Source organism: Sciurus carolinensis, chromosome 11 (genome assembly GCF_902686445.1).
Source record: "Sciurus carolinensis chromosome 11, mSciCar1.2, whole genome shotgun sequence".
In the NCBI taxonomy this organism is placed as follows: domain Eukaryota; kingdom Metazoa; phylum Chordata; class Mammalia; order Rodentia; family Sciuridae; genus Sciurus; species Sciurus carolinensis.
This window is the reverse complement of record NC_062223.1, coordinates 80,194,688-80,214,843: the sequence shown is the minus strand read 5'-3', so window position 1 is coordinate 80,214,843 and position 20,156 is coordinate 80,194,688. Positions and strand designations below refer to the sequence as shown.

General features: G+C 42.6%; 1 protein-coding gene across 4 annotated transcripts in view; it reads left to right on the top strand.

Annotated features, from left to right (window-relative positions):
• The first annotated feature begins 11,401 nt into the window (after positions 1-11,401).
• The window catches only part of Alg8 (ALG8 alpha-1,3-glucosyltransferase), a 28,244-nt gene continuing 19,489 nt past the window's right edge, over positions 11,402-20,156 (top strand). Inside the window, exons 1-3 of one of the 4 annotated variants that reach the window (XM_047518250.1) lie at positions 11,402-11,541; positions 17,380-17,458; positions 19,407-19,475. In XM_047518250.1, the coding sequence (XP_047374206.1) occupies positions 11,447-11,541; positions 17,380-17,458; positions 19,407-19,475 (243 nt within the window). In that variant the 5' untranslated portion in view covers positions 11,402-11,446. Of the gene's footprint in view, positions 11,542-12,135; positions 12,574-17,379; positions 17,459-19,406; positions 19,476-20,156 lie in introns of those variants that run through there. The other 3 variants (XM_047518252.1, XM_047518251.1, XM_047518253.1) reach the window with 3 other exon arrangements.

Sequence of the window (20,156 nt, the reverse complement as noted above, 5' to 3'; positions counted from 1 at the left end):
CATGGCAGGTAGCTGGTGGGCGCTGGTTTTGCTCTGCAGTCTGGTTGCGGTGCCTCAGACTGCCTATGACCAGCGCACCCTACAACCTCATGGGGCTTCTTCCTGGGCAGTCGGGCACAGGACACCCCTGTGGGGAAAGGCAAGAGGGCATGACAGCACCCCCAGCCATCAGTCTGTGATCCTAGCCAGCCATTGGTCCACTTGTCAGCCTGTGCTCGGCAGCCATTGGCTTAATTCCTAGCTGGCGAATTTTAACTGCTCAGCAATTGGCCCGACCGACATTAGCCCACGAAATTCAACTACTGAAGCGAAGCTCCCCTGCCATGCTCTCTCTTGCATTCTCTCTCTCTTCAGGGCAGATGCTGTTCGTCTGCCTAATAAAATCTCTTGCGTGAGTTCCCATGTCCAGAGTGGTTTGTCTGGGCGCCTTTTCACTTTTCATTGGTGCCATGACTCAGATGGACTCTTCTACCGCCACTAAGGTGAGTGGAATTCCATCTGTCGCCCCAGACTTCCCCCACCCCCTCCTGATGCTGGTCTCACCTTCCATTCGCCCAGACACTCAGTTCCATATCCACCACCAGCCTTCAGATTGGTGAGTCTTCCCCTAGGTCGGCTTAAACACTCCTCTACTGACCTGAGACGTGACCGTTGATCTTCCAGCATCCTCAAGGCGGTTGAGGAGTGGGGGTTCCACCAGGCACAACTTTTATAGTTATGGCTGGCCCCCTTAGTTGACCTTATCTGACAGGTGGGTTCCGAATCTTTATGGTGGAGATTCTCTCTCAGGGTTGAGGCTCCTCTTCGAGCTTGCTCTTGAAAATCCTGACATCAGGTCTTCAACTCTCTCAGCTTTTGTCCAGCACACTGATGGTCAGGTGACGAACCCCGTTACTGTGCTGCCTCCTCATTCCAGTCAACTAGTCTGTGTCCTCAGGACACCTCGGATACTGACTTGGCTGTTTCTCAGTCTCCACCATGGCATCTAGGTCTTCCATCCTGGCAGATTCACCCTGGGGATGTTTACTAGAAAATCTCAAATACTTTCACCTGATCCCTGACCTAAAGACATCAAAACTTATTTACTTGTGTAATGATATTTGACCAGAGTATCCTTAAGATAATCAATCAGAATGACCAATTAAAGGCACCCTGGACCCCAATATTTTAAGGGACTTGTACAACTTCTATGAGCAGGCAAATAGAAGGAGAATTTTTATCTTCAAGCCTTTTCTTTCTTGTGCACTAAACTTGATCTTTGCTCTTCCTACAAAGCCAAACACCTCCTTTTGGCTTCTCCTCCCCCTCATCCCTCCTCCTCCTCTGACTTTGACCTGGCTGATGAACCACCCGCATACAGGGCCCCTGCTCATCTATCTCCTTTGCCCCATTCTGTTTCTGCTTCTGCTCCCCCCTCAGCCCAACCAGTCCTCCCGCCACGTGGTCCTGCACACATGTTCTAGCCCCCTTACGGGAGGTGGCTGGTGTGGAGGGAGTGATCAGAGTTCATGTTCCTTTCTCGCTGTCCAATCTTTCCCAAACAGAAAAGTGGCTAGGCTCCTTCACCTCCAACTCCACAAACTTCATTAAGGAATTTCAGTATCTTAGTCTTTTGACCTTACCTGGCATGACATTTATATGATCATGTCCAACATCTTGACCCCTGAGGAGCACAGGATAGTCTGGGAACAGGTGCACAATTATGCAGATGAGGTTCACCAATCGACCCCGACCCACCCCATTGGGGCTGAAGCAGTACCAGACAGGGAGCCCCAATGAAACTACAACACAGGGACTGGGCATCTGCAGCAGGACAAGTTCCAAACCTGTGTCCTTTCAGGTCTCCAAAAGGCTGCCATTAAACCCATTAATTATGATAAACTTCAGAAAGTAATACAAGACAAAACTGAAAGCCCATCTGCCTTTCTGAGTTGCCTCACAGAGGCCATGCTCAAATACACTAATCAGGACCCTGAAACTCCAGAGGGACGGCAGCTACTCGTGACTTATTATTTTTCCCAAAGCTACCCAGACATAAAGGCTAAATTGAGGCAGTTGGACAGGGGGCCTCTTACCCCACAGTCAGAGGTTAAAGCAGTGGCATTCAGGGTGTATAATGGAAGGGAAGGAAAAAAAAAAAAAAAAAAAACTAAAATACCTAATGCTGGCCAAAGCCTTTCAGCCAGCTAGACCTGCCCAGTCATCCACTACTAGGGACACCCTCGCTCCCAGAAGACCTCCAGGCCCATGCCTCAAATGCAGAAAAGAGGACCACTGGGCATGAGCCTGCCCCAACCCCCAGAAGCCCCCCAGGTCCTTGTCCAAAATGCCACCAACTGGGACATTGGGCAGTGGATTGCCCTGGTACTCAGAGAAGTGCCAGGTCACCCTCATCCACTTCCCCCAGTGACTTACTGGGATTGGCAATGGATGACTGAAGGGGCCCAGGACTTCCACACCTGACAACCATCACCGCTCAGGAGCCCCGGGTGACCCTTATGGTGGCAGGCAGGTAGCTCCCTTTCCTTATAAATACTGGAGCCACCTTTTCAATAATGTGGGAGTTTTGGGGACCCACTTCCCCTGCCAAATCCTCTACTGTCGGGGTAGAGGGAAAACCATACCACCCCCTACAAACCCCTCCAATAAGTTGCCATATCAAACAAATCTGCTTCACTCATTCCTTTTTGATAATTCCTATGTGTCTCATTTCCCTCCAGGGAAGGAACATCCTAGCCAAATTGGGTGCCTCTATTCCCTTCTCACTCACCATGCACCTCCACCAAGACTCCTCTGCTGTTCTTCTCCTCATGACCTTGCAGGAACATACAACTCAGCCTGAGTCTTCATATCCCCTTCCTCCCTCCCTTGTTGACCCCAAGGTCTGGGACACCCACACACCCTCTGTAGCTAAATGCTCACCTGTACTCATTTGCCTGAAGGACCCAACATCCTACCCAGCCCAAGCCCAATATTCCCTTCCCCAAAAGAGCCTCTTAGAATGTCAACCAATCATCCAGGATTTAAGGCAGAAATGCTTCCTGTGCCCCACCAACTCACCTTATAACACTACCATCCTGGCTGTTAAAAAACCTACTGGGGGCTGGGGTTGTGGCTCAGTGGTAAAGCGCTTGCCTGGCATGTGTGCAGCACTGGGTCCGATTCTCAGCACCACATATAAATGAATGAATAAAAGACTATCAACATCTAAAAAAAAATTAAAAAAAAAAAAAGCCTAATGGATCTTGCCGTTTGTTGCAAGATCTCCGCATCATCAACTCAGCAGTTGTCCCCATCTTTCCCATTGTGCCCAATCCCTACATATTGCTTTCCTCTATCCCCTCCTCTACCACATACTTCTCTGTGTTGGATTTGAAGGACACCTTTTTCACTGTCCCTCTTCATCCTGACTCTCAGGATCTCTTTGCCTTCACCTGGCAACTGATCCCCTCACTCGAGTTTCTTCTCAGCTGACCTGGACAGTTCTTCCACAGATATTTTGGGACAGCCCTCACCTGTTTGGCCAAACACTGTCTCATGATCTTGCCTCTCTTACTTTCATTCCCCCCTCTCTCTTACAGTATGTTGATGATCTTCTATGTAGTCCCTCTCTCGAGGACTCCCAAGGAGACACTATTAAACTCGAAATTTTCTGGCTGACAGGGTATAGGGTCTTTCCAGCAAAGGTACAACTTTCCCAACCTCAGCTTATTTACTTAGGAGTCAGCCTCTCACCTGGATTTAAGGCTATCACTGTAGAAAGAAAAGCATTATTGCAGAACATGTCCACTCCATCTACAAAGGAAGAAATTCTTTCCTTTCTAGGACTAGCAGGATATCTACAATCCTGTATCCCCAAATTTTCCATCCTGGCAGCCCCCTGTATGAGGCTTCAAAGAGCACACCCACTGAACCTCTCCTCAACCCAGTGGAAGCCCCTTTCCAGACCCTAAGGAAAGTCCTTCTTCAAGCCCCAGTCCTACACCTCCCTGACATCATCACTGTTTGTCTCTGAAAAAAGTGGGTTCGCTCTGGGGGTCTTAGGGCACATGTTCGGTTCCACCCTTGGCCCAGTGGTATACCAATCAAAAAGGTTAGACCCCACCATAAGAGGCTGGGCACCATGTCTTAGAGTATTGGCCGCAGCATTTGTCTTAACCCAGGAATAAAAAAAAAAAAAAAAAAAAAAAAACTTTCTTTGGGGCTTGCACTGAAGTGCTCTCACCTCATCATCTGTCTGAGCTTCTTACTTATAAGGGTTTGCAAACGCCACCACCCTGTCGGGTGTTAGCCTTGCAAACTGCTCTTATTGAGGACTCTTCCATTTCCTTTAAGACAAGCCCTCCTTTAAATCCAGTCTCCCTCTTACCCCCAGCTTGCAACATACATGCTTCAGCAACCCATAGCTCCCTAGAGATTCTGGAGGAGTTACTCCCCTGCCCCTCCAATGTTCAGGAGGGGGCCTTACACAACAATACTTTCGTACAGTTCACTGATGGGAGCTCTTTTCTCCGTGAAGGGATTCAGTGGGCTGGATATGCTATTGTCTCCCTGGAAAAGATTGTAGAGTCAGGACCACTACCTAACACCACCACCAACCACCAGGTGGTAGTCTCCCTTACCCGCACATTCACCCTTGCAAAGGGAGAATTCCTCACAATCTACACTGACTCCATATGCTTTTCACATTATTCTCTCCCATGCTGCTATTTGGAAAGAGAGAGGCCTTCTTACTACAAAAGGGAACTCCATCACCAACTCTAGCCACATCCTAACCCTCCTTGAGGCTGTTCACCTTCCAGCAACTATAGGCCTTGTACAATGCCGGGCCCATCAGACAGACCAATCATTCATCTCTTCGGGAAACAAGGCAGGTGAGGAGGTTAAAAGGGCTGCCTGTCATCCATGCTGGCCCCCATTATGACTCTCCATGATCCCTTACATCCACTGCCCCCCAACAGGGAGATACTTTCCCACCTCCACCGTTTTTTCCACCCCAACCTTTCTTCACTCTTACAATTCACTAAGACTCATCTGCAACTACCCTCCTCTGACATCTCATTTCTGAAAGAACTCTCCTCCACATGTGAACGTTGCCTACAAACCAATCCTATAGCTGTCAGGCCCCCCACTTTTCCCACACACTAGGCCTGTGGCATCATTCCAGGGGTAGACTGGAAACTTGATTTCACTCACCTGTCCACAGTAAGATAGTCTAAATACCTTTTGGTTATGGTAGATACCTTCTCAGGATGGGTCGAAGCCATCCCCACCTCCAACAAAAGGGCACTAACCATCTCTACCTTCATCCTTCATGAAATCATTCCTCACTTTGGAGTACCTACCTCCTTCCAGTCAGCTAATGAGCCTGAATTCATCTCTCACCCAATAACTTGCCAAGGCCTTTGGGGTCCCTTGGCATTTCCACATTCCCTTTCACCCAAAGTCATCAGATAAAGTAAAATGAACGAATCAAACTCTTAAAAATGTCTTAACCAAGCTTTCTTTAGAGCTTCACCTTGACTGCGTTAAACTACTGCTCCTTGCTCTTCTGTGTCTTAATTCACTCCCAAAGAAACCTGGTAATATTTCCCCTTTCAAGCTGATGTATCCCAACCTTCCCCTGGGATAGTGCCCTTTCCTTCCTCTCTTCCTTCTCCTAAATCACATTTGAGCATTCCTATGGGGTTAGGCCGACTCCTCCCTGCCTAAACCTTCGTCTGGCCCCCTAGCTCAACCTCTTCAAATAGGAGACCAAGTTTTTTTTTTTTTTTTTGCGGTGCTGGGGATCGAATCCAGGGCCTTGTGCTTGCGAGGCAAGCACTCTACTGACTGAGCTATCTCCCCAGCCCGGAGACCAAGTTCCTATCTCTCCTCCTCAGGAGGCTACAGCCCTCTATCTCCCAAATGGCAGGGACCCCATATGGTGATCCTGGCTATGTCAACGGCTGTCAAGCTACAAGATTTACCAGGATGGCTACACATTTCTTGGGTTAAGCTCTACTCTCAATCCACAAACCCCTCTCAAGCTTCTAACCCTCAGGTTTCTTCCAAACAATACTCGGCCACCCCAGTGGAACCCCTCCATCTTAGGCTAAGGTCATCAAGCCCTCCACCTTTCTTCCGTTCTAGAGGCTGAGGACTAGAACACTGAGGCACCAGACAACCACACCCCGTCATGAGGACCACCAGCTACATTCTTGCCTCCCCTGCCATTTGCTCTGTCTGCCGTTTTCCTATTGGATTTTTTCCCAATAGATCTGTCCAGGTGCCAGTCATTTCCTCCCTCCCGGATTGCCCACAGGACTGCTGGAAGACTGACTCCTACTGTCCCCAGGGATGTTTCACCCATTTTACATATTCACTCTTAACACAGACTCAATTTAACTAACCCTCTCATAGCACAAGGATGTTGGATGTACATGACAGTGGGGTTCTCTCATCTCCTGGCTAGCACCCTAGATTTTAACAGCTCTTTGACTTTCAACAGCACTCCCTTGGAGCAGGCAATCAGGAGTATCTCTCTTCCAATTTGCTTTCAGTTGCATATCTTCTAATGGAAGTCACTCTGTGGGTTCACTAGAAAAGGAAAGTGCTCTCTGGAAGATTTCTGCCTCTGTGTTAACCAATCAGGTATTAATCAGCTTGTATTTCAGGAATATCAGGACCTCACAGGAAAGAATCAGAACCTGGCTATAAGTGCACTCCCCAGAAGAACTATCTGGTCCTCAACCCTCACCTGCTGCAATGACATCTCCCTTCCCTGAATCAGCTCTATGCCCACACCCAGCAGGAAGCAGTTACTGAAGATGGATCTTCACCCATGAGCCCAAAGGGATTTTCTTATAAAAATAAAAATGGGGGAATGTAGTGCTAGGTGGGCAGATGTGGTGCGGTAGGTGCGCAGCTGCTGATGCAGTGCTCTGTTCACGTTAGCCCACCAGGTATTGGCTCACCACGGCAGGCAGTAGGCGCGCACTGGGTTTGCCCTGCAGTCTGGCTCTCACCTCGGGCCTCGGGCTGCCTACGACCAGCACACCCTACAACATCATGGGATTCCTTCCTGGGCGGTTGGGCACAGGACATGCCTGTGGGTAAAGGCAAGGGGGCATGACAGCACCCCAGGCTGTCAGTCTGCGATCCTAGCCAGCCATTGGTCCACTTGTCAGCCTGTGCTTGGCAGCCATTGGCTTAATCCCTAGCCCGTGAATTTTAACTGCTCAGCAATTGACCCAATCATCATTAGCCCGGGAAATTCAACTACTTAAGCAAAGTTCCCCCACCCCAACACCATGCTCTCTCTCACGCTCTCTCTCTCTCTTCAGGGCAGACACTGTTCGTCTGCCTAATAAAATCTCTTGCGTGAGTTCCCACATCTGGAGTGGTTTGTCTGGGCACCTTTTCACTTTTCAGTTATTGGTTCACATTCCACTGATCATCACTAACTCTTCAGTTCCATGTGGTTAAAATAGGTTAAGTGGGAGGAAGCAATGTGAGATGAAGCTGGAGAAGCAAGTAGGGTCTGTGTCATAGAGGCCTGAAGGACAGCTTCAACTTTTCCTATAGTGTAGCTACTAGAAAGTGGGGATATGATTATTCTCTCCATTGTGCCCCTTTATCTCTATCTGTAATTGCTGACTCTTCAAATATTATCAGCAATTGGTTGTGTCATGTGCTTTAGGAGACTCTGAGCTCCTGAAAGGCCATGTGGGTAATAGGAAAATGTAATTATTAGACAGTCCTGAATTCCAATCCTACCTCTTCAATTTACTAAGCACCCTTGAGCAAGTTATTTAATCTCTCCAAACCTCAGGGGTTTTTTTGTTTTGTTTTTGTACCAGGAATTGCACTTAGGGACTCTTAACCCACTGATCCACATCCCTGGCCCATTTTTGTATTTTATTTAGAGACAGGGTCTCACTGGGTTGCTTAGCACCTACTACATTGCTGAGGCTGGCTTTGAACTTGCAATCCTCCTGCCTCAGCCTCCTGAGCTGCTGGGAGTACAGGCATATGACACCACACCCAGCATGAACCTCAGTTTTCTCATCTGCAAAGTGGTGATAATCACAGTATCTACCTCAAAGGACAGTTATGAAGATAAAGCAACAGAAGTGTTCAGCACAGTGCCAGCATGCATTAGTCCTCAGGTGAGGCAGCTCCTGTTAGTCATCCTTGAATACCCAAGGCCTAACACAGAGCTTGTACATTTTGAGGGCTGTGCTAGAACACAGAAGGGGAAAAAGTTTATTGAGAGGGTAAACAATCTAGACACAATAAATGGAGGGTCTTCCCACTACAAGAATCTGTTCAGTTTTGTTTTTGCCTTGATACAATTACTTTCCTAATATCCCAAGAATGTAAAAAAGTCACCTATGGTAGATTTTAAATATGTCAAAAAATTATTTGCAATTCCTCCCTTCAAGTGGTGGAGTCTAACTGCCCTCTCCCTGACTGTAGATTGGATTTAGTAAGTGGCTTCTAACAAATGAAGCAGAAGTGATGATGTGCACCTTCAGACTCTGTATCATGAAAAACACCTCAACGTGATTCCTGTTCACTCCTGAATCACTATCTGGCAGCAGCCAATTGCTTTGCCCCTCAAGGGCAATCAAGCACCCAGGAAAAAGCCCAGATGAATAGGAACTGAGGCCTTTTGATGGCCTTGGAAGTATATTCTCCAGCTCCAGTCACATCTTCATTTGGCTACAGCCCTTGATGTCATCCCAGCTGCTACCTCAGGAGAAACCCTGAGCCAGAGTCACCCAACTAAACCACTTTTCAGTTCCTAATCACAGAAATTCTAAGTGTTTCTTATTTTAGGTGCTAAATTGTGGGGCAAATTCCTCTATAGCAATAAATGAATACTACAACATCTAAATGCAATATTACTTATTTAAACTAACTTGACTGTTTCTTTTGGACTTCATTCTCCAAGTGACAATTACCCTAAGTTTAAAAAAAAAAAAAAAACCTTTCATTTATGTGAACAATTATAATATTTGTTTCAATTTCCAAAAATATAAGAATTGAAAATAAAAACAAGTCTCTGGGCACTCAGAACCCATAGAAACCCATAGAACTGCTGCAATCCGTGAGATCACCAAAATCTGAGCATGTTTTCTCTCAGAGAGAAGCTTGTTAGTGATCAGGACAGTTTTTCAGTCACCAGCAATGACCAGGAACTGGAACAGAATGGATCAACTTCTTGGAAAGGAAAAAGGCCAGGTCATGTGGCTTAAGAAAAACATCTCCAAATTGTACATTGCTCCATCTGCTCAGATATTCTACCCTGACAACCCTACACAGGGTATGACCCTTCTCTCTCACCCTGCACAAAATCAACTCAAATGGATCAAAAACCTGGGAATTAGATCAGAAACTATGCAACTCCTAGAAGAGAATATAGAGTCAAAATTCCAAAATGTAGGCAAAGACAATGACTTTCTTAATAGTACTCCTAAAGCTCAGGAAATAATGCCAAGAGTTAATAAATGGGATGGCATCAAGTTAAAAAGCTTTTTCACAGCAAAGGAAACAACAATATGAAGAAAGAACCTACAGAATGGGAAAAAAATCTTTGCTAGGCATTCTTCTGACATGAGGATTAATATCTAGATTATTTAAATAACTCAAAAAACTTCAGACCAAAAAAAAAAACCCCAATTAATAAATATACAAATGAGCTAAACAAACACTTCTGAAAAGAAGAAATATATGCCTAGCATGCGGAAGGCCTGGGGTTCAAGCCCTCTAATTGAAAAAAAGAGAGAGACACACCCATACACAAGAAGGAAAAGGAAGCAAAGGGAAATTTGAGGATGGTACCAATGGGTCAGAATGTCAAGGAAGGGGACAAGGAATTCAGGCAAGTTCTAAAAGCAAAAAAACTTAAGAAAACAGATTCTCCCCAGGGCCTTCACAAGGAACCAACTCCTTGACTTTAGCCCAATGTGACTTGCAGATTTCTGGTCTACAGAACTGTTGAGAATCAATTTGTTTTGTTTGTGCTACTGAATTTGTGGTAATTTGTTACAGCAGCAATAGGAAACTAATGCAAGCTACTTTAAAACATCTAAGAGGGCTGGGGCCATAGTTCAATGGTAGAGAACTAGCTTAGCATACATGGAGGCCCTGGGTTTGATCCCTAGCACTGAAAAGAAAATGACAATGTGGAAAAAAACAAAACACCTAGGAGACATCGAGTAGGCAGTTGGGAGCTAAGGATCTGCAGATGAGAGAAGAGGGTTGAGCCTGAGGTATAAATTTGAGCATCATACACATGTGGATGACAGATGAAGCTGTGGGGAGCATAAACATGTTAGTACCTACTACTGTGCATCTTTCAGTGAGGTATTTAATTTCTCTGATACATTATTGAGCACTTATTCTGTCCTGGTATCATTCCACACAATTTACATCCATCCTCTTAATCCTTACAATCACTATTTCTATCTCCTACTTGCAAAAAAGAAACCGAGTTTTTTTTTTAAGTTCGTCTAAGACCACAGACAGCACAAAGCTCACTAACTCCTGTCAGGCACAGTGGGCAGGCCTGTAATGCCAGAGTCTCAGGAGGTTGAGACAGGGAGATCGCCACATTGGAAGCCAGCCTCAGCAACTTAGTAATAACCTGTATCAAAATAAAAAAATAAAAGGGCTGGGGATGTAGCTCAGTGGTAAAGTGCCCTGGGTTAAATACCCAATACCAATATGGGGTTTAAAAAAAAGAAAGAAAAAACTAATTCCATTGCTTGTGCCTCAGCTCTTATGACTGAGTACCAGCGCCACTGATGCAATCTAAGAGTACGTTAGGTTTACTGGATTAGAATGTGAATTTTTAACAAGATCCCCAGGTTACCACACTAAATGCGAGAAATATTAGACTCTAGTGGACTTCCAGAACGTGCTCCATTCAGGAAGGTGCTGCGCCACGGCCTAGCTCAGAGTCCTAGCAACAGAGATTGGTTTCTACCTCTACCTCTGATCCTGTTATTCTTTACCTAGATTTAAAATTCCGGTTCCTACGCCTCCAGTACTTTTATCTACTGTAACCAACGGATAACAATTGTCTCCTCCACTAGCACTCTGAACGTCTCTAGGACAAGATAAGTTTTTTTCTCACCTACCTATCCCAAACTGCAGGTAAAATCAAGACCCACAAGAGACCGCGCACTGTTTGAGTCGAAGTATAAATAAGCAAATAAAAAAATCTGTTGCCGCAAACGCCCGCGCAGGCGCAGTAGCGCACTCCCAGGTGGGGAGCAAGACTGACAGTAAAGAGGACCGTGGGCGGGAGGTTTAAAAGGTTGAGCTCTGGCCTCCGAGCGGCTGAGCGGCTAGGCGCATGCGCGCAGGTCGCGGGCACCGCCTCCGAGGGCCTTCCCCGCATGCGCGGGAGCCCGGATGTGGCTCAAATTGATTGAAAGTGCGTGGTGCTGCAGCAATGGCGGTGCTCGGAACCGTAACGGGTAGTGGCAATTGGTTTTCTGCTTTGGCGATCGGGGTGACTCTTCTCAAATGCCTTCTCATTCCCACCTAGTAAGGACCTGCACGACCAGGGTCTGGGCGGGGAGGCCCCGCGATCGGTCGGGGCGGGAGAAAAATGTGTGCATAGCCCTGGATGTGAGGAGAAACGCTAGGTCGTGGCCGCCACTCCACCTTTGCTAAGCTTCCCACTTCGGGGGTTGTTACTTAGAACTAGAATATAGCCCTGGTTGGTCGTGTTCAGCCCTGGCGCTGTTGACTTGGGGCAAGTTTTTGAGCCTCAGGGTCCACATCCTTAATATGCAGATAAGTACACCCATCTCCACCATTCATTAAACAGGTATTATCAGCTGCCAGTGGGCGCCAGCTCTGTTATAAATCCTGGGGATTCAATAACTTTTCTGGACTTAGCCCTTCATGGAGTTGATTGGGGTAAACAGGAAAGTTTCAGACTGATAAAATTTGTGAAGGATGAGGCCGCCGCGCCCGACTGAAATCCCAGCTGCCTGGGAGGCTGAGACAGCCTCAGAGCCAACCTCAGGAACTCAGCGAGACCCTGTCTCTAAACAAAATACAAAAACGGGGCTGGGGATGTGGCTCAGTGGTTATGTGCCCCTGGGTTCAATCCCCGGTACCAAAAAAAAAAAAAAATCTGTGAGGGAAATAGGGCTTTACTCCTTGTAGAAGATAATTGTAAAAATTATAATTTTAATGCTTATCAATTGTATAAATTAGTGGGTTTCACTGACATTTCCATACACGCACATATCGTGCTGTGGTCGTTTCCACCCGCGGTGATCTTTGAGTAGAAAAAGTATGAAAAAGAGCAAAGTGAAAAGTAGCTCAGAAATGGGAAGGAGTAAGTTCTTTCCTACAACAGGAAAGAATTCTGGATACCCTGGGCAAAAGCAGCCCGTTGTGACTGAAGAGCAGTAAAGGAGGAAAAGTGGTGCAGGAAAAAGTAGGTAGTCGCCAGATCACACAGGTATAAAAACCATAGTTACTGTTCAAGATAGGTGTTTGCTGGTTCAAGACTGAAAGCATCAGAACCAGGAACCACTACCAAATGTGGTATTTATACAACAGGTACTCAGTATCAACATTTATTAACATTAGCCTCTGCCTTCACTTCATCCTCTTTTCTGATTTTTTCCCCTCTTTCTTTGTCTCATTGCCCTTCAGGTTCTCCCACTTCCTAGTTTTAGGGTTTGGTTTATTGGTATCATTTTGATTCAAGGTCTTGATAATCTCTTGTTGGGTGTGGAAGAAGTGTATATATGGACTATCCATACTAATGGGTATATGTAATTATATAAGAATTGCAATATGTAGGTTCAGCAAAGTGCAGGGGGATTGATCAACAGAGTAAATAAGATGATATTTCTTGTTTTAGTTACTTCAACCTAGAAATGTGTCTTCAGGTTTGTTATTTTGAGTACTGCCCTTGGTCAAGAATTAAGAATGGGGACTGGGGAGATAGCTCAGCTGGTAGAGTGCTTACCTCATAAGCACAAGGCCCTGAGTTCAATCCCCAGTACCGCAAAAAAAAAAGAATTAAGAATGTATTTGTCATAGGATAGGTTCCTAATTGAACTTTACATATTCCCTCTGGCCATTTATTAATTGTCACATTGCAGTCAAAGTACAATCATGTACCGTATAATGACGTTGTTTTGATCAATTATGGACTGCATATTATACAACTGTAGCCCTGTAAGATTATATCATCTTCATTGTGGCCATCTTGATTTGTATTCATACCCTCTATGATGTTTGCTCAACTACAGATTGCCAAAGGATGTGTTTCTCATCCTTATTGTTAAGCGGTACATGACTATAGTTGCTTGCTATTTGGCATTGTCTCTAGTCTTGGTTTTGCATTTTTTTTCAAATACCTTTTCAGTAAGTTAAAATTACTTTTGTTCTTAGTTTATTCAATAAACAGAAAAAAGGTGCATGAGGCTAAAACTCTCCCCTTTTGATTTAGATTTTTGTAATACTGTTATGAATATTTATAACATTTCATTTGTAAATCAGCCTCAATGCGGAATTGTCCTATAGGGAATATCTCAGGTAACATAAACTTAAGAGATTTTAACCATTTCACTAGTTGCCTGCCTTAAACTGTAGACTGAATGAAATTTAACCTTCTCTTGGAGATCCACAGCAGTCACTATAAACCAGAAATCTTTTCTGCGAACCTCTTACCACTTACTACCTTATAATCTTTGTACTGGGGTTTTTGTACTATGATATTGTTCATAATGTTCATCATCTGTTCATATGTTCCTTAATTCACTCATCTATCCATTAGTTCAGCAAACATTTCTTAAGCACTTACTGTATTCCATACACTATAGTAAACACACCACCAAAGTGAAAGATGGTTTTTTGTTCAAATTGCTCATAGTCAAGATGGGGAAACAGAAAGATTCAGTCAAAGACTTATGGTTACCAAAGTTAATCTCTTCTCACAATCTGACTGAAATAATGGCAAAATAATTATAAACCTAGTGAGAAATGATATCAATGTATGAGAACATTTAGCAGCCTTTGAAAATAGGTAGGGGTATGGTAACTGATTTAGCAACAGGGATCTTCAGCCAGCATGCTTGCAGAGCATAGACAAGAAAAAAGTTTATATACCTTGAAGAACTCTAGAGGGCTTCAAAGCTTGGGTGTATGGAACTCAAAACTAGAAAATTGGCTCACAGCCAATATACTTTTAAATTTTTTATTTATTGTGGTTCAGGGGATCAAACCAGGTCTTTGCACATGCTGGGCAATCACTCTACCACTGAGTTATATCCCCAGCTCAACAATCAATATACTTTTTTTTTTAAAACAAAAAGATCTGCAGTCTCATGATACTGGCACCTAGTCAGTATTTCCCTGAAAGTGAGATTTCTCTGAGGAAAGTAAATAGGGGAGTCTGGATTCATTGACTTACCAGATTCTATGGAAGACATAAGTGAGGTAAAGGGAAGAAAATACAGATTAATTGGAAGTCTATAGAATGGTTAATCTCCCTCATCCCATTCTCCACTCTACTCTTCTTCCCTCAACTCAAGTGCAGAAGCAGAAAATCAGGTTGGTTTTCTGGGGAAATTGAACAACCCCAGAGAAAAGACATTTTGGGAATCTGCTACTAAAACTAGCAGTATATCTAGTTATCACGTAGTGAAGCCTCCAACAGTATCCAAGAAGAAACTTATTTTTAACAGCAACCAAAAAGAAAAAAAAGGAAATTGATGTAGTACAACTAAGAAAAAGTCCCCAAACTCCCTCAAGTCTTCTAGATGCTCTCTTCAGAAAGAAAAAAAGAGATAATGTGGATAAAGTAAGAAAGGATACTATGAAACAGGGATGATGAGAGAATAGAGTACTTAAAAAAAAAAAAAAAAAAAAAAAGTTGCCAGGCATGGTATCCCAGTGCAACAGGAGGATCGCAAATTTGAGACCAGCCTCATCAATTTAGCAAGGCCCTAAGCAACTTAGCAAGACCCTCTCTCAAAAAATAAAAAGGACTGGGAATGTGGCTCAGTGGTATCTGGGTTCAATTCCTGGTACCAAAGAAAAGAAAATATAATTGCCAAAATTAAAATAAAAAGGGTAAATTGAGTAAACCCTCCAAAAATACAAGGGAAAAGAATTAGAAGTTCATTTTAAAATGTCTAGCATTCAACTAATAAAAGTTTCAAAAAAAAAATAGAAAACAAAGGAGAGGGGATAAATAATAAAATTTCCCAGAGCTGAATTATTATAATTATTATATACTGAATTATTATATACTTAATTATTATATACTGAATTATTATACTTAATTGCCCAGTATAATAAATGAAAAAAGACCCTCACCAAAACATAAATTGCTAGAAATTTTAGATTGCTAAGGATAAGAAGAAACAAAAGACCTCCAGAGATAAAGGGGGAAAATGAGACATCTGAACAACAACTTTTTACGGCAAAAACCAGTGGAGCAAGTTTTTAGAATTCTGAGTAACCTAGAATTCTGTACCCAGTTAAAGTAAATCAGAAGTGTGAATCATAAAAGTATAAATTTTGCAAAGTGAATGAATGTATCAGTAAAGAGCATCTAGGGCAATAAGCAGAATTTGATCAAAAGTCCCTTTCCAGTCACTTCTCTACCCCCATCAAGGATATTGGTTTTCTGACTTTTAACTCCATAGGTTAATTTTTTCCTATTTTTGAGGTTTATACAAAAAGAAACCCTTAAAAATGTTCTCTTAGGTCTGGCTCCTTTCACTCGACATGAGTTTATAGTTTGTTCATTCTCCACCACACCCCTTACCCCAGTACTGAGGATCAAGCCCATGGGTACTTTATTTTTTAACTATACTCCCAACCCTTTTTATTTTTTATTCTGAGATAGGGTCTTGCTAAGTTGCCCAGGTTGATCTTGAATTTGAGAACCTCCTGATTTAGCCTCCCAAATCACTGGGATTACAGGAGGAGAACATGTCTGGCTTATATTTACCATTTTAGAAATTGGAACTGAGGGATCATTAAAGAACAAGATGCAAGTACCAGTTCCAATAACTATCAGAGTAATGACATTACATTATGTAGCCTCTGGAATACCACTGTATATTTGTAAGAGAAGGAGAGTAAAAAAAAAGGACAGATGATATCTGAACATTATGAAAGTAAGTTTTGTCCTGTGAACTCCCTGAAAGGGTCTCCTTGGGAGTTCCTGAATCACACTTCAGAAACTGGTGCCCTGTAGTATTCTATTACATGAATATATCACAGTTTAACCTTTCTTCTGTTCATGGACATTTGTATTATCTCCACTTTTGCCTTTTGCAAATAGTACTGCTTTGAAACATTGTTATGTCATATAACAATGATATAAGTTTAGTAAGAACATGTATAACTTTCTGTTGAGTATATTCCTAGAAATGAAATTGCTAGTTTATCAGTTCAGGGGTGAGTTTTAGAAATCACTATGAAATTTAGGTGAGATTATCTCAGGAATTTGGGAGTGTCTTTCTCTGTAAACCAAGAAAAAGATCAAGATTATATATTGCAATTTGCAAATCCTTACATGATAGTGAAACCGATCTACTATCATGTGAACAAGATTGTGAATAAGATTGTCTAGAGCAGAGAAGAAGACTGAGAACTAAACCTAAGGACACATCAACATTTACCTGATGAATATAGAAAAGAAAAGCCTTAATTGAGACTGAGAAAGGAGTGCTTAGGAGACTTAAGACAGTTATCACTGTGGAAAGGTTATGTAAAACATTGGAAAGTGTAAACTGGGCTTTGTTGGAGTAATCTGTTGACTTTGGTGAGTGGTTATTCAACAAGAATGTATTGATCCCATCCATGTGTAAGGTATTGTTCAAGACATAGAGGGGCAGTACAGTGTAGACAAAAATAATCTGGAGCTATTTGAATGTATTTGTATATAGTGTCAGGAGGGGCATGTAGATGCAGCGAAAAGGTAGGGCAAGGGTCTTTTTCCACTTCCTCGGGCTGATGAGCACCTACTCATCCTTAAAGGTTCAGGCTGTATGTGAGGCTCTTTCCAGAAAATTAATTTTGTTAGAATTGTTTGTGAGCAATAGAAAGCCATTTCTGAGAAACGACCTGAGAGCCTCCTGTAAGTTTTTTCTTGGCCCTTTAGATACCTCTGAGACCCCTTTCACTGACTTCTAGATTCCCCAACAACTTTTCAGAAGGTCTGACTTTGTGACTTCCAGGTGAAGTTTTTCAGGATTATGTAATGCCTGTTTGTGTCTTTATAGGATAGTGAGCAGTGACTGTTTGGGGCTGTTGATCCTTTTACAAACATAATTAAGAAAATTAGAAATTATTAATCATTTCAAAATCTCATTTTATTCATCTGATTGCTTTGAGTAGCCATTCCACAGATTTTGAAGTACACCGCAACTGGCTTGCTATCACTCACAGTTTGCCAGTATCACAGTGGTATTATGAGGTAAGTTTTAATTTTTATGTCTTTTATTTCCTTAAGATGATATGTAAAGTCATGTAAATATTATTCATATTAAAACAGGTTTTTGGAGCTGGGAGTATAGCTCAGTGAAAGCTTGCCTTGTCTAGCACCACAAAAAGAAAAGAAAAAATATTTTTAAAATAGAGTTTCATGTAACATAGATCTAATTAATCTTTATAAAAATTAATTGTGTGGTGGTCCATATAATCACAACCAACTCAGCAGGCTGAGGCAGGAGGTCACAAATTCAACGCCAGCTCTCGCAAGACCAGTCTCAAAATAAAAGTAAAAAGAGCCAGGCATAGTTGCACATGCCTATAATCCCAGTAACTTGGGGGGCTGAAGTAGAAGGATTTCAGGTTCAAGGCTAACCTTGGCAACTTAGTGAGACCCTAAGCAACTTAGTGAGACCCTGTACCAAAATAAAAGATAAAAAACAGCCAAGGATGTGGCTCAGTGGTAAAGCACTCTTGGTTTAAATTCCTAGTGCCAAAATTCCACGTGCCGTGCGCACGTGTGTGTTGTGTGTGTGTGTGTGTGTGTGTGTATTTTTCCCCCCTCAATTCTGTCCTCTGGAACCATTAGAATCCCCTTACTTCAAAATGAGATTCCCAATCTATAAATTGTGAATTATATTATCTACTCCTCTCTTTTTGAAGGAACATTGGAGTGGGAAAGAAGAAAAATTGGATTCTAGGCCTGACTCTGTTTATATAGTCAGAGACAAAATATTTCATCTCTTGGACCTCACTCTCTCACCTGGTACATAAGGATTTAGAATGAATCATTTCTAAGATTCTGTCTATCCCTAATATTTTGTGATTTTATATGGAAAAGAATAATTAAAGGTAATATGTAGGTATCATGTAATACACAAACCATTCTCTCCTAATACTTCTAGAAACCAAGTCTGTGTTTTCACTTCTGGTGTGAATAACTAAATTGCATGTGATACTTCGTGAAAAACAGACATCATTTCAGAAATATCCTAATCAAAAGCTGCAGTTTGCTATCAGGAAGATATTTTGCCCCCATTTTTGACAGTACTGGGGATCAAACCCAGGACCTCACACTGCTGGGCAAGTGTTCTACCACTGAGCCACATCTCTAGCCCATAGATATTTTTTAAGTTGAGTTTTTTGAAAGAGCCTTTTGGGTGGTTTGGTTTGGTTTTTTAGCTAAATCAGAAGTCCTTTGTACTGAGAAAGCCTAAGAACAATTGTCCTAGGTGACTAACTTTATTCTCACATAATAATACTTTACATATTTCATAGGAATGCTGAGGAACTTTAAGTGATTGCATTAGCGTGAGGTATTTCAGTCCGCATGTACAGATACCAACTAAAAGTAGTTAGTGGCCTAGCAGTCTAGAACTTGGGTGATAGCTTCAGTTTGCCTGGATTTGACTTTCAGCTCTGCTACTTAATGACAGTGCTGGGTGTGATGGGGAAGATGTTTGACATCTCCAAAGCCTCAGTGTTCCCAATTTTGAAATAATAATAAATAATTGTTAAGATGAAGTGAATGTAACTGAAGCACTTAACTCAGTGCTTGGAACAAAATGCTCAGCCAACATTTTTAATCAATTATTAATTAACATCATTAATGTAATGACTGTCAGCCTGTAAATGAAAAGACAGTCCCTGTCTTGCCATTTCCCCCATTCTGATTGTTCCTTCTCAGTCTCCTTTGCTAATTCTTCTTCATCTGTACACTCCTTAAAAAGCTAGTACTCCCTGGGATTCTACTTGTAGTCCTCTCCTTTAATGCTGTAATTCTTTCTGGTGTCCTCTCATTTACTCCTATAACTTTCACCACTTCCTATTATCTTAGGACTTATAAAACTGTATTTGTGCCAAAGGTATCTCTTAAATCTGTTTATTTTATATAGAAGAGGTTTAAATAACCTCCTCTTGTTCTTGGCAACCAGGAACAAAAACCAGCAAGAAACAAAACTCCGTGGTTTAGCAGAGGCTTATGGGGAGATGAAGCTAAAGAGGTATGTGCACTGGATCAGTTGGGGTCTTCATGCATCCCAGGAGAGTGAATATGTGAAGAGTGGATTGCTTTATGGAGCTCTTCTTAGCTGGCCACAAATTAAATTGGTCAGTTGATTGCAAGAGACACCAGAAATACCCTTAATAATTATTGAATGAACATGTTTGCTTTGAATCTTCATATGTACAAGTTGCATATTTTAATATTTGAAGAAATCTTTTTGTGGTAGCTTCTTGAGCTAATGGATTTGGAATCGGAAAACCCAGATTTTAGTTTGATTTGAGTTTAATCTCCAGCACCTCTTAGTTAAGTAACCGGGAGAAAATATTAGCTAATAGCTGCACTGGCTTCCCAGAAACTGTTAGATAAGAAGATGGCCTTACGAAGACTTTTGGACCTACTTTAGGAAGTCTTTGTGGGGATAAGGGGTACGAACAGAGGGTCCCTGAGTAGTGTGAGATGATTAGAGGAGCAAAGAAGGTATAAGGATTTTTTTTTTTTTTTTTTTTTTTTGTATGTGTGGTGCTGGGGATTGAATCCAGGGCCTTGTGCATGCAAGGCAAGCACTCTACCAACTGAGCTATATCCCCAGCCCTAAGGATTCTTACTTTGAAAAAATGACCATTGCTCAGGCAGTACAGTAACCTGATTTTTTTTTTTTTTTTTTTTTTGTTTAGAGCAC